Source organism: Schistocerca cancellata, chromosome 1 (assembly GCF_023864275.1).
Source record: "Schistocerca cancellata isolate TAMUIC-IGC-003103 chromosome 1, iqSchCanc2.1, whole genome shotgun sequence".
Taxonomy (NCBI): domain Eukaryota; kingdom Metazoa; phylum Arthropoda; class Insecta; order Orthoptera; family Acrididae; genus Schistocerca; species Schistocerca cancellata.
The window spans coordinates 274,013,195-274,029,139 of record NC_064626.1 but is presented as its reverse complement, the minus strand read 5'-3'; the positions used below and the strand labels follow the sequence as shown (position 1 = coordinate 274,029,139).

Here is a 15,945-nt window from a genome sequence, read left to right as displayed (position 1 = left end):
TATTCACATGAAGTGTTGAGTGCTATTGACAAGGGATTTCAGATCGATTCCGTATTTATGGATTTCCGTAAGGCTTTAGAAACTGTATCACACAAGCGACTCGTAGTGAAATTGCATGCTTATGGAATATCGTCTCAGTTACGTGACTGGATTTGTGATTTCCTGTCAGACAGGTCACAGTTCTTAGTAATTGATGGAAAGTCATCGAGTAAAACAGAAGTGATTTCTGGCATTCCCCAAGGTAGTGTTATAGGCCCTTTGCTGTTCCTTATCTATATAAACAATTTGGGAGACAATCTGAGCAACCATCTTCGGTTGTTTTCAGATGACGCTCTCCTTTATAAACTAATAAAGTCATCAGAAGACCAAAACAGACTGCAAAATGAATTAGAAAAGATATCTGAATGGTTCGAAAAGTGGCAGTTGACCCTAAATAACAAAAAGTGTGAGGTCATCCACATGAGTGCTAAAAGGAACTCATTAAACTTCGGTTACACGATAAATCAATCTAATATAAAAGCTGTAAATTCAACTAAATACCTAATTATTACGATTACAAACAACTTAAATTGGAAGGAACACACATAAAATGTTATGGGGAAGGCTAACCAAAGACTGCATTATTGGCAGGACAGTAAGAAAATCTAACAGACCTACTAAGGAGACAGCCTACACTACGCTCGTCCGTCCTCTTTTGGAATACTGCTGCACAGTGTGGGACCCTTACCAGATAGGACTGACGGAGTACATCGACAAAAGTTCAAAGAAAGGCAGCATGTTTTGTATTATCGCGAAATATGAGAGAGAGTGCCACAGAAATGATACAGGATTTGGACTGGAAATCATTAAAAGAGAGGCATTTTTCGTTGTAACGGAATCTTCTCATAAAATTCCAATCACCAACTTTCTCCACTGAATGCGAAAATATTTTGTTGACACCAACCTATCACCACAATAAAATAAGGGAAATCAGAGCTCATACGGAAAGATATAGGTGTTCATTCTTTACGCGCACTATAGGAGATTGGAATAATAGAGAATTGTGAAGGTGGTTCGATGAACCCTCTGCCAGGCACTTAAATGTGATTTGTAGAAAAAAAGATAATTTTAAATTTCCCTTCTCAGGAGACACTAACATATATATTGTGCAGTCTCCTTTTGGAGCTTAATGAGCATCACAACCTATGGAGTTGTTCTTTACAGATCCTAATTAGTGTAGCAACATTAACGAATGGGTCATGTGAATGTGAAATTATGTTTCCTCATGTCATTGACGTGTATTCCACTCAGGATTTTTCATTATTGTACAAACTTACTGGGTCACATCTTATAAGATAGCATCTATATGATTGTCTTCATATAGTCTCTTAGATCGTAGGAACAAAGTGTCATCTGGTTTAAACGGTCACTTTCAAGATCGGTGCCATTTTCCCCACATGAGAAAGCTTTTTCATGTGAGTACACATATTTTTAGAATATTCTGCAACAAAGTGGTATCAGTATTACCATGCAAAATGGACTGCTTCTTGAGAGATCTGCTAGAGGTCATGATTATGAGAAATACTGTATAAAATTCATCAAGTCTAGGTGCTTTGCTTCTTTGTAGAGATTTCAGTTGCTTTTTGTACCTGCACACAAATATCTGTACATCTTCCAGCTTGGCATCCATGTGGCATTTGTCCAAAGGAACTATAGCTTTATTTTCCTAAGCTTTTCAAGTCAATGGTCCCTTCTTCCGGCTGAAGGGTTAAGGAAAAGGAAGAAGGTGAAGGAAAAAGACTGGTGTGGTTTAGGAAATGGGGAGAATTCAGAAAAGTTGCCTTGAACCATGGGAGGGGAGACTTACCGGACATGATGAAGCCAGAAGGGGGAGCCACTGGCTCTGAGGGCTTGCAAATTCTAATAAGTGTGTGTATGTGTGTATGTGTGTGTGTGTGTGTGTGTGTGTGTGTGTGTGTTCTCCTGCCACCATTTTGTGAGCAGGTTTTGTATGTATCCATTTACTTTAATTTTCAGAAATTTATTATTTTCTTCATTGAGAGAGGTGGTTTGGAAGCTTTGTAAGTGAATAAGATGGGACTAAATGTCTTTATAACACACAAACCAGTAAGATGCATGATCTTATCTCAGTTCAGTTTCCTCTAGGCTTCATTTACCAGCACATAGCAGGGGAATGGGTTTAGCTCACAATGCTTGTGCTGTGGATTATTATGAAAAATGCTGTTACTACTTAATTTAATTTAATTTATCCCTTTTGCAAGAGTACTTGCTCATGTGTGTGTGCGCACGTGTGAGTGTGAGTGTGTGTGTGCACCTGTGTGCATGGGTGTTTCCACTTTAATTTGCTAAAATGAAATGTCTTTTACAGAGTTACATGATGCTGTGTTTGTGGTTGGTGCACTTGATGAGACTATTATGTTAAGAGGAATGCGGTATCACCCTATAGACATAGAAAATAGTGTCATGCGATGCCATAAAAAGATTGCTGAATGGTAAGATACCTCTCTGATTCACTTTTCACAATTTTTTGTAAAATGTATGTGTGTGTAACTTCTGTAAGAGAAAGTAGTATCAGTTCATAAAATTTTTCAAGAGAATTTGCATGTTCATTTTTGTATGTTTTATTTTTTAACTAATCAAATTGTAATGAGACATACAGTTGTTTGATTTACAAGCATTTCTTTACAAGCATTTCTTTTCAGTTTTACATATAGTTAGGGATCACATGCTAACCAGACTGCAGATATTTCAGATAACTTTCATTTTGGTTAAGAGATTGGTTTTAGAATCTATGGGTTCCATCTTCAACTAAAGCTAACTCTGTTTGTAGTAATTGATAAAAGGCACCTTACTGTAAGTGGTTCACAGACTTTTCAGTTTGGTGATGTTCTCCTTTCACTGAATGATGAGTGCCATTGTAACATTATTATGAAAAGGAAAGTTGCCACTCACCATATAGTGGAGATGCTGAGTCGCAGAGGCACAGCAAAAAGACTTGTCACTAATAAAGCTTTCGGCCATTAAGGCCTTCATCAACAATAGACCACACACACACACACACACACACACACACACACACACACACACAATCACATACATTACTGCAGTCTCAGGCAACAATTTGAGTGTGGTTTCAGTCGCCTGAGACTGCAGTCGTGTGTGTGTGTGTGTGTGTGTGTGTGTGTGTGTGTGTGTGTGTGTGTGTTTGTGTAGGCCTTAATGGCTGAAAGCTTTATTTGTGATTGTCTTTTCATTGTGCCTTTCTGTGACTCACAAACTTTCCATTTCATAATCCTGGGTTTTCCATTGTTTGACCGCTGTAAGAGTATGTTTTTGGGAGCCTACAAAGTCAGCATTACCAGTATATGAAATCACTAGTTTCTGACATTATTCAATTAGTCAAAATAAAAATTATTCATGACATTTGGAGTTGTATCAGCATACTAATTTTACATCTAAATCACACTCAGCAACAGATCTATGATATTCCCAAATCTGGGCAAAAAGTTGGTAGTGCCACCCCACCCCCAAATTGTTTGAGATAGGCCATCAAAAATTTTAAAAAATCAATTCTTCAAAAATATGTTCATTTTGTAGTGTACATCTTTCTGAAGTGTTTGATATACAAAACATACATGTTTGAGGAAATATAAGACATGTTATTTGATCTTAAATGTGCCAAACTGCAGTGCCATACCTCTTCGCACAGCATTCTTCTATTGCACATAACTGTACCTTGGCTCTGTGGTATTCAAGTATGTATATTTTGTAATGGAAGCCACCAAAACTATATTCAGGACAATGGAATTTAAAATGTCCTGAGGAGTGAGGCAAGCAACACAGTAAACATTTCATCAGTCCTTAGGACCCGGCATTCTTTTCTCTTTAATCTTGCTACAGCTTTACACAGCATGATTTCCTTTTTGCAAAAGAGTCAATTACCTCATCATAGTTCATCAAATGTGGTGATATATTTAAAAAATCAAAATTTCAATATGTGGTACTGATAAAGCTGTTAATACGAATAGTACACAAGACTGGTGTGGTTTCTCAATTTGACTAGATCTATTTTGTTACTGTCTCCTAGATAAAATGAAACAGATCTTTCTAATATTGCACCAGTTGTAACACACGCCAAATAAGTGAAACTGTTTTTGCACAAATTGTCTTTTTTATGTATCTCATTTACACAAATAACACGACAGAATATATACACGCAGTGCCATCAGTGCCTATGTGGCTTCCTACAAGCAAAAAGTTTTATGTTAAGAAATAATTTTATGTTTCAATCAGACGCTCCAGTCTCAAGCTTGAATCAAAAATTAGTAGTACAAAATATTTATATAAATTTGGAATCATAATATTCTTCCATATAATTTGTGTGATTTCCCTGTTTCTTCTTCTTCTTCCTCATTCTAACAAACAAAACTTATTCTCTAGTTAACTTCACTAACCCCAACCCTACCAGAATCACTGGTTCAGTTATCCCACATTTATTCTCCGTTTTCCATGCCATTCGGAGAACAGAATTTAGTCGCCTTCCAACCAGGGTCTATACGATTGGCCCTTAGTAGTATAGCCTTCTGGCAAAAATTTTATGTCAAAATTTCATTTTTTGGATACATCGAGAAGATGACATGTAATCTTTCTTATCTGTTATTTCTATAACTCATTTGTTTACATTCTGGTAGACTGAATCTGTGGATTTTACTAATAATTATGACCATGCTGATCATTCGCACACCCAGTCAATCACATAAACAGAAATTGGCATTCACCTGTTTGGGCTCATATGGCTCAACTTGTATAGCCCCGTTTCCTTTTGTCTCCTGGTAAGTATTTTTATTTATAGATGCGATGGGGATTTCCCCCAGCAGAGATATCATGTACACTATGCACGCATTCAAAAATCAACTTGTGATTCATTCAGAAATCATATGAATAATCAAACAGTGGAAAATACAGGATGGAATGTAACAATATTATGAAAAGGAAAGTTGCTACTCACCATATAGCAGTGATGCTGAGTCACAGATAGGCATAACAAAAAGACTGTCACAAGTAAAGCTTTCGGCGAATAAGACCTTTGTCAGAAATAGATCTATCTCTCTCTCTCTCTCTCTCTCTCTCTCTCTCTCTCTCTCTCTCTCTCTCTCTCACACACACACACACACACACACACACACACACACACACACACACACACACACACACACACATGCTAATATCATATGAATAATTGATAGACCAATGTTTGCTGAATGCTAGGCACTTTGTGCAACAAGGTTTGTTTGCTTCAAAAATATGAATTTGGCACCCTCTGCAATTGCTGCCAAGGGAGATACCCCAGTTGGTCCCCCCACCCTCCACCCCCCTAGATCTGGGCCTGATCATACTTCTTATGTTACTGAAGTAACAACTTGCATTTAAAAAAAATCAATTTGTAAAAAACAAAACTTTAATTGAAACATCCATTAAAATTGGGAGAGCCAGTGCTCACTTCCAGGAAGGGCAATGCCCAGCATATCCCACATAAGCAATCAAAATACAAACTATTCTTAGTTTTTGTAACTATAATACAATTGGATAGGTAAAAAATCTACACATCAAGCAGCAGCAAGAGAACACACATACAAAGTTTTTAAAGTTTGCAAGCCATTGGAGCCAGTATCTCTTTCTTCTGGCAGAAGGGTTGAAGTGTAAGGAAGAGGGGTGAAGGAAAAGGACTGGTGAGATTTAGGAAAAGGGATGGACTCAAGAAAAATTGCCCAGAACCTCGGGTCAGGGGAGATCACCAGATGGGATGAGAAGGAAAGACAGTCAATCAGGTTTCACCCCTTCTTCCTTCCTCTTCAACCCTTCTGCCAGAAGGAGACACTGGCTCCAAAATCTTGCCTACTTTAATACCTGTGTGTGTGTCTCATCTCATCTCTTGTCACCAAATAAAATATGTTTAATCCTGAAAGCTATGGGTTTTCTTCTTCTTTGTTGTTCTTCTTCTTCTTCTTTCATTTCACCCTACTTTGGGATATGTTAAACTATCCCCCATTCCATTTACCATGCCGTGTGAATTGTTTTGAAGACATGCCACTTTATCGTGTTTTTTTTTTTGCCTGTGCAGAAATAAGCATGGAAATAACATAAAAATTTCATTTTTATTATGCTTGTTGAAAGCAATAAAATGTTTAGATACAAGCTGCCAGAATACAGCTTCAAAATACAATTTATGTGAAAACATGTTCATGTAATAAGTTTCTGATTATTACATGCATAATCTTAGTCATGTAGTACTTATAGTATTAATTTTAGAATTTTAAATGATCATTCATTGTAAATATTAAATGGCAACAATTTAATTAAAGAATTTCATTTTCAGTGCTGTATTCACATGGACAAATTTACTGGTGGTGGTGGTTGAACTGGATGGGAATGAAAATGAAGCTCTCGATCTTGTTCCTCTCGTTACGAATACTGTTCTGGAGGAACACCATCTTGTTGTCGGAGTAGTGGTTGTTGTTGATCCAGGTGTAGTGCCAATTAACTCCCGTGGAGAGAAACAGCGCATGCATCTTAGAGATGGCTTCCTTGCTGATCAACTAGACCCCATATATGTAGCATACAATATGTGATGAGGTTCAGTGGTCTGTAGACCATTCCTGTGGAACTGTGAGACTGGCCATACCTGGAGAAATTATTCAGTTGTTGTGTGCGTCACAATTAGTCTGTGTATTCCAGAATACTTGTCATGACGACAGATTTGAAGACATTAGAAGTGTGTGAAATATTTTGATGCCTAGTATGAATTTATAACAGAAACAGTGTGACATTGTATGTTGCCACTTTCCGGCAAAGGTGGCAGACATCGACTGCATTGTGCCACTAATAGACATATGTTGATTTCATGCATAACTGAACTACCTAGAGAACCACTTTTGTACTTGTAATATTAGTGGTGGTTCTTTTAAAGTGTGTGATTCAAGCATCTGCTAAAGACTCTCAGTTGAGCAGCCTGTACGGTGCACTAATTTTGTGATTTTTTGTGACAGTTGTGAGTTTATGGACAAGCTCAAAATCAACACTATCTACAGTGGGTTTAAAATGTCTTAAAATTTGTTTTCTGTCAACGATATTTCCGTTGAATGGTGAACTGACTGTACTGTATATTTAATATAAAAAGCTACAAATGACTGTTACTTCATCTTTTTCCATCCACAAGTGCAATGATTACTGCACACACTGAAGTCTGTGATCTGAGATTCTTTCCCATGTCCCTTTAACAGTGAGGATTAGTCAGTGAAATTGCATGGATGTGAAAGAACCTGCCCAAAATTCACGAAGAAAAGAGAATACCGCAAACCTGAAGCCACAACTGTGAAAGTGTTTAGAATAGAGGGACCATTGGACATAGCTTGTACTTTTACCACTGTGATGTAACCAGATTTGCTTACAGGCATTGTAAGCCTTGGGCATTTGACTTCGCTCAAAGAAAATACAATTATCAAAGGCATCTGCACCTATGATTTTGAATAGTGTTAAACTTTTAGATTTTAATGTGAGACAGTACATAACTGATGATGTGGTGAAGAAAAATAAACTTCGAGCAGGATTTCTAGTATGGTTGGCTGTGTGATTATAGACTGCCCGATATTAAGTCATCATTATGCCTTCAGCTCGTAAACATGTCTAGCGATACAACTCACCGTTAGGAATGTGTAAATGCATGTTCTGCATACATTACATAACAGAAATAAAGTAATTTTGTGTACATTTATGTAATATACTTTTAACAAATTTGTGTGAAATGTGACAACTAGCTCTGATTTTTTTTTCTGTCACGCTTAATTTAAAAAAAAGGTCCCTATAATGAGTGTTGCTATTATCGACACCAAGCGATTTAAAAATCTGTTGACTCTCTTTTTTTTAAAAAATTACATTCTAATTGCTAATGCTTATGTATTTATGTAACAGACAAAGTGCTTCTTTGGCAGCTTACATTATTTTCTTTCATAGTAAGTCTTAAAGAAACATACGCCCTGTTATCATCACCCATCATTGTCGTCATTGTCATCACCATCACCATCATCATCCGTCATCATCATCATCATTATTGTTATTTGAAGCACAATAACAACAATTTAGCAAAAGACAGAGCTGACTTCATGCATTTTGTGTGATACTCATGTAATACAAGCAACAATGCCATGTAAAGAATTGATGTCTCAGTTTCTGAGTATGATATTTTCTTTTTATATATATATATAACTTGTTTTGCTTGTGCTGACTATTGTATTTACTATTTCTGTTAAAGCCTAGTGCAATACTGTTGTGAATTTGAAGGAATTGATTAATTCATGTATCTAGTCTCTGTTAATACTGGAACATAGATTATAGTCTTGCCACGATCACTGTGAACCTTTTTCTTAGATACATTACTTGAAAATTAATGTAAGAATGGAATTATGTTAAAATGTATTTCACTTGTGCCAACACAGAAAGACAACATAAGTCATTTGTCCTTGCGTGAAAAATGATTTGATTCTTAAAGTATTAAACATATAAAAATGTCGTAAATCAAATGCTGGGTGGTGTTATAGTCTGCACAAAGCCTAGTATGTTCAAATACTCCCAGAAGAATCATTGCAAGACTGCATGAAAGGGAGGAAATTTACTGTTTTCATGGCCAATGTCTTTCATCATCTGGTAGCACAATATAAAAACTTTTGTTATAACTTTATGAAACAGTCTCACTATTGTTTGGTTAGTATACTACACAAATTTTAAACAGCAGTATTTGTTTTAAGAATATTTTCAAGCACAGATAAATTGAAATTGTTTGGCTTTGAAGTGGATTATCTTTATGATTGTTAGGTTTCTTTGTGATCACGATACTAGTGAACATTACTAATGTGAGTTCTTGATGTGAGTTCTTGAAGAAATTGTATTTGATGAATTGAGGAGGGAAAAAAGTGACTGAATGCTTTAACACAGACCATACCATATGGAGTAAGGCAATTTTGTAAATTTTTTATGGAAATGCTTTTATATTTTGTATTGTTTTGGTGAACTTCTTTTCAACAGATTTAGCTGTAGCTATTTTCATCACTGAGAAATACATTTCCAAAAGCCCAGTGTACTGAATATTCTTGTATTTCCAATGTCAATATTGCTGCATTGCTTCTGTACCTCATTTGATGAAGAGCCCTGATATAAAATTCTACTGCATCTGGATAATACACATTTGGTTAAAATGTTAATTCATTGAATAGCAGTGCAAACTAGACAATTCATACAATAAACAGCATTTAATTGTGGAAGACTTGCAATATTTCAGTGCTACATTAAAGAAAATTATGTTTTAACTTGTGTAACTGTGTGAAACATTATAACCATGTCCTTACTTCCAAATGTCAGGGCTCTTCCCTAAATGCATATAGAAGGGAACTTTGATATTTTTATATGAAGGTTGGTGACCTTTTCCTTACTTCATGTGGTGAGCTAAATAGGAACACTGTCACACATATTGATCAAAGTTCATTTATGTCTTGTCTAATCTCTGCACAAAAGGTGAATTACAACAAAGCGTTGGTATTTTTAAGCCACTATACTGTTGTTTGATGTAGATTGTGTATTAAGTTTTAGCCATAAGTTAACTCCTTCAAGGGAGTTTCTTGTAAATAACCTACCAGAAAGGTTTACATCATTGCACATTAATCCTTCTTGTAACTCCTACTTAAAGTATATAAAGGTGTCTGTTATAAGATGCCATATGCTTTATATAGCTCTTTATCATGAAACATGGGCTACCGTTAGTAATTGTTACTGATCTTTTCACTCTTCCCTAAGATGCATATTGCCTGTTAACCAAACACAAAGTAAACAGAAATGATTTCAGGCACAGCTGAAATGTGATAGTGCAAAAACTGCCTTCATTTTTGAATAAAAAATTATGTAAATTTTGCATTTTCATACATCAACGTACAAAGTATCCTAGATAATTTGAAAATTTACCGTCACTATCTAAAATATCACTTTGATGAAAATTATTAATCTTTTACTTTGTGGAAGGTTACTAAGAGCAATTTTTATGTAACTCGTCTGAAATGTGACAGATATATTTTTGTCAATTCAGTAAAATCATTTTGAGTATATCTGTAGAACATTGCCGACATAAACAAATCATCAGTAACATTCCGAAAGGGAGGAGGGGAGGCATTTTTGTTTTTGTATAGCCTTTTGTAAAATAAACTAAAACAAATGGAATTTATGTATACTTTAATTTATAATTTTATTTAATGTTTCATTTGTGGGCATATACTTTGGCTTTACAAGGTCTCCCACAGTTTAATGTATCACATTCCTCTTGATATCACTTTCTCCTTGCTGGTTTAAAGCAATATTTATTCATTGCTACAATATACAATGGTAAAAAAGAGATATCAGATTGGTTGGTGTGTGTGTGTGTGTGTGTGTGTGTGTGTGTGTGTGTGTGTGTGTGTTGGTGGGTGCGCACGCGCGCGGTTGCATGTAAATGCACACGTACGCCATGCAGATGATTCTCTTTTGGTTGAACTAATAGTACTGACTGGGTCATGACTTCACTGACATTGACAGTATTTCTCCATATTCTTGTCTAAATGTTAGGTTTTCAAGAACAGTGCAAAAATGTCTTTTGGTGTTTTTATGACAAGCTGCACTGTCTAAAACAAAAATGCTGCATTTTGGTTACCACAGTGTGAACTTTAATATGAACTCTTTCATGAATTTTTTACTATCCATCTTATCATAGAACTCGCATGTCTTCAGTTTTGCATTATCTCCACCCGTGCGCCGCCCCCCCCCCCCCCCCCCCCCCCCCCCCCCCTGCGGATTGCTCCGCAGTGAGATGTTAACCATTCCTAATAAGTTTTGTATACTGAAACAAGTCACTCTGCCGACAGTTTGTTTATGTGTGGATCAATGTTCTATAAGTGTATGAAGTAGGCATTTTATCATTAGTATACTGTTATCCTTCAGTATTTGAAATTGGTATAATTTTTGTGCCGTATTCCACCATGTCGGTATCTTTTCTTTTTTCATAACATTACTAGAGTCTATACAGTACAGTGCAGCTGGCCATTTAATCTGCTACAACTTTGTTAACTGCAGTTGCAAGTGTACCGTCCTCTTGGCTTTTGTGCCTGATCTTGCAGTTCTTATTCTTTTGCAGTCACATGATAATTCTAGCATACACTGATAAGCCGAAACATTACGACCACTGCCCATAGTGACGTTAGATACCTCCTAGTGGTGTTGCAGGCATCAATTATGATTGGATCTGGCAAGGGACTGTCACGATTCGACCATCAATCAATGCAAACATGTTGGCTTTTCACGTGAATCACATTTTTGCTATTCTAGGTCGATGGTTGTCTACTAAAACGCCGCCATTGAGGTGAAAGGTGGCTTGAAACATGCAGTGTGCCATGGACGCAGGCTGGTGGGAGCAGTATTATGCTATGGGAGACACTCTCCTGTGCTTGCATGGGACCTATGGTAGTAATTGAAGACATGTCAGCTGCAAATCACCTGCATCCCGTCATGCTTGATGTCTTCCCTGACTGTGATGTCATCTTTCAGCAGTATAACAGTCCATGTCTCAGAGAGCTAGAACTGTACTGTAGTGGTTTGAGGGGCATTACAGTGAACTGACATTGATGTCTCAGCAACCAAATTCATCTGATATAAATCATTTGGTAACTGTCTGGGTCGCTATCAGGTGCAACCGTTGCGTACGCAGATCAGCAGTCTGTTATTTATGTGAATTAGATGACCTGTGCATAGGCATCTAATGTTGCACAGCTCCACAATCGTACCAACAGACTGTCAGATCCCTGATATGCAGAATCAGTGATTTATATCATTCCAAAGACAGACAGACAAGCTTTTACACGTAGCTAGACAGTAATGTTTTGCCTTATCAGTGTATATTGTGGCACTGTGCAAATGTATTTGTAGATTGTCAGTTTTTTCACTGTCAGAAAATTGTTATTACACTTTAACCATCCACAGTGTGCCTCACATCACTTGTGAGGTTTTAATCTTAACTGACATTGCTTCATGCCTCCCTCCATTCAGTGCACACATTACTACTAATTCTTCAGCATAACTGAGTGTTCTGACTCCATGGGTCATGCTAGCTTAACTTAGTTTTGAAATACACACCATTGGTGCCCCAGGCACACTCTTCTGTTGTCCAGGCCTTAAGTATGGTGATTTGTAAACTGGGTTGTCCTTCATTTGGTATAACAGATGGAGAACTTGTACTCAAGTTACTCCTGTCTCTCTCTAAAATACTGCATAATTTTAATGTTAATTCTAGTGAATGGAAGTAGTATTGGCTGCAGCCCATGGTCTGATCTACTTTACCATCATCATTGTGACAGCATAAAAAAGCACTCTGTAAGTACCTATATTTCATTTTGCTTACACTAACAGCACACATTACAAATATGTAAGTATATGGCTTGCTTCACACTATCTGGCACCTATACATTCTGCACTACCATCTGTTGATAACAAAGTTGTTTTGGTTGTGTTATAGGATATGAGTTCTAGTGCTTCCCTCACTGCTGTAATGAAACCTGGTATTCATTGCCAGGAATTTAAGTCAGACCAAGTTCATAGTTTTCTCAACTGTCTTCTGCCATTTTGATAAAGCATGTTTATGTTTGGGCTTTGTGGTTAGGAAAATAACTACAGACATTCACTCAGTCACGTTTGCAGGACAACACTGATGCAACTGGATTTTTATCTCTCCAACATAAAGCCATGAATATTTTAATTTGTAGGAGCAGTGATGTGTTATGACATCAGGGAACCTCATTCTCAGTAGATTCTTAGAATACTCAGTTACCTACTAGTATAACTCTTCATTGGTAGCGTTACCATGTGGAATTCACACAATATTAGGCAACACAGTTCCATACAGAATGTACTCAGCATAACCTTTATATCTGCAAGTGAGTTTTGTTGTGAGTGATTCTTGCCTTTTCATATTCTTGTAACAAACTTCAGGACTTCTAGAAATTCGGATTTATTTGGGTTGTTCTAGTTTATGAATAGCCAAGTAATAGTTTTCCCACACAGTGTGTCCACACTCTTGACAATAACATAAGAGATGATGATAAAAACTGCTAATATCAATGAAATTCTGTCCTGCTCCAGCACAGGCCTTCAGTTGTCACACTTTGCTGCATAAAGGCTTGTTTCAAATTTCTCTGCATATATTAAATGCAAGAGTGTTGTAAATGTTGGGTACACATCTTCCTGGTACCAGCCAGAACCAGCTGACATCAAGGCATTAACAAGGAAGTTCAAATATGATGATCAAGTACTGGCCTTGTAGTAATAGAAGATGTGATACAATGAATCATATGATACATTTCCATCGATTCATGGTCCAGTCTTGGCAATCCCATGCCCATTACAATCTCGATTGGTGATGTCATGAGATCAACATGGAAATGCAAGTGGAGCCTCATGTTCAATGTGCAATGAACAGTGTGCTCCAAAATACTTGTGTCTGTACCTGCATGGTACTTTGTAATCATATCTGTCACAGATTAGTACCTATCCTGCTTCACAGAAGGTCATGACTCTGGCCTCCACATTTCACCAGGTGGTGCGGACATCCAACACCATGTCACCTACTTTTGGTTGCACCATCTTTTTACAACTTTCCATAGATGCTAACGAAATTAGCACACAAACAGCCAACAGCTTTGCCATTTCAGAGAGGCTAGTTTTTAGCACAAGGCCATAACAATCTGTCAAATTTCAAAGTCGCTTATGTCAATAGATTTCCTCATTTGTGCACCCTATCATTGCTAGAATGGTTCCCCGTCAATCTCTGCATCACCGATATCATGCAGTGAGCAGTGATCATCATGTAACTGTTTGTCAGTCCTTCATGGAGTGCCCTTTCCATCACAAACTGTTTTGCTTGATCAACTGTTTTATCTTTGGCCAAGGTAATGTGATGTCAGTGGAAAACTGTTTTTTAATATAAAGGCATTATCAAAAAAGTGAACATTTTCCCAGTTAGAAATGAGTTCAGAGCATATGACAGGCAACGAGTCATAGTAAACAAAATGACTACTCAAAGTAAACAATTAACAACACAAAATGACTGATTAGCTGTTTCATAACAGACAACATTAGAAAGAACTTACAATGCATCAGTTGACTTGATGTGTATATTAAATTTCTAAATAATTTTTTTATCTTTAATAATTGTTTCACATGCAAACAATATAACATCAGAGGAACCATGGTTAGTAAAGGAAGTAAAAATATTATGATCCAAGAAAAGGGATGTACACAAAACAGTTAGTAAAAGCATAGATAAAGATGTGTTCAGCTGCATTTGGATTACTATTCTTGTTTAAAAAAATTTATTAAAACTCAAAATATATGCATATGGTATCCTAAATTTATAATCTGAGACTATAGTTAAAACCATATAGATGAAGGTCTAAGAGAAGCAGGAAAAACTGTCCAGCAGCAAGATGATTTTTCTATTAAAGAAAATTACCATATGATGTACAGCTATGTCAGTAGTCTTTCAATTAAACATTTAGTATTCACTTCTTAAAAAGAAACCATAGCGGTGTTTGCAACAAACATGCCACAACCAGTTGTTGGTTTGATTTCTTTAGGGGAAATTGTTTTTTATTAAAACCAAAGATCTTATGGGTTTATAACATTTGAAGCAAATATTACAATGTGTGACAGTGGCTATTTTCAGTGATATTAATTGTCTTCCTCAAAGGTGAAAGCAAGCTTGGATTAGTACATGGATTCAGATAGCTGATGATAATTATTTATTGACAAGTGTCACTTTTATTATCTTACTCTAAAGTTCTGAAAAATTATTGAATTTAACAATAGTTGGGAATATGTACAAACATAATATCCTTAGTTGGGCACAATTTGGAGTCCAAAATTACCATCTGTCACTTCACCATCTACACAAAATATTAAATGACAAAATATCACCAACTGGAATGTTGTTTAATCTGTTAAAAGTATTTGACTGGACAAAACACAGTATTATTTCCAAGCAACTTAAATGTTATGGCAGTATGGATGCACATAACTGATTGACTAATAGAAAATGTAGAACTATCTTCAGCACTTAGCTCACTGAAGATAAAGAATCATAAATATTTCATGCATTTCATATTCCCGGATTGCCGAGTAATCTCATCCTTGTCTACCTTTGCTGTTAATTGTGTTATCCCACTATTATGTTCATCTGTTCATCTTCAAGTGAGAAGAGTACATTTTAATACACTGCTTGACAAAAAAAGTGAAGCACCGAGAAGACATGGTTAGATGTCAGTGTAACTTCGTGTATGTACTCACCATCGGTGGGTACCAATAAACGGTTAGAATTTTTACACTCTGTGACAGGTAGAACAGCCACTAGAATGTGTTAGTGTTGTTCGTGTTTAGTGTTGTTACCAAAGCTGGTATAGTGTATAAGGGGAACAAAAATTGTTAGATGTTGAATAATCACTGTGAAGGACACAGAGATGCCACATATTCATGAGAGAGAGAGTTATCAGCACCTGACAGGATTTGAAAAGGGCCTCACTGTAGGTCTCCATTTGGTCACCTAGACTAGCTGCCCTACTAGATAATTACTATCCCATACATAGGCAATTGTTAACAGCAAAACACAAACTGCTGGTTTTGGAGTGGTGCCGTGACGAGGAAGTGTGGACAGCTGACGGATGGCGTCGCATTATTTCACGATGAATCACAGACCTGCACCACCCCGAACGACCGTCGGTGAGTGTGACGGCGATCTGGGGAGTGATCCTGTATGTCCACTGTTTTGGACAGACACATCTGTGCTACTCCTGACATCATAGCATGGGGAGCCAGGTTCGTGGCAGGTTG

At 36.8% G+C, this 15,945-nt stretch overlaps 1 protein-coding gene across 7 annotated transcripts in view; it reads left to right on the top strand.

Annotated features, from left to right (window-relative positions):
* LOC126171100 (disco-interacting protein 2) overlaps positions 1–10,264 on the top strand; it is a 647,964-nt gene extending 637,700 nt beyond the window's left edge. For all 7 annotated transcript variants that reach the window (XM_049920776.1, XM_049920774.1, XM_049920775.1 and 4 more), the window contains 2 exons: positions 2,369–2,492; positions 6,377–10,264. In XM_049920776.1, the coding sequence (XP_049776733.1) occupies positions 2,369–2,492; positions 6,377–6,629 (377 nt within the window). In that variant the 3' untranslated portion in view covers positions 6,630–10,264. The remainder of the gene's footprint in view (positions 1–2,368; positions 2,493–6,376) is intronic.
* The last annotated feature ends 5,681 nt before the right edge of the window (positions 10,265–15,945 follow it).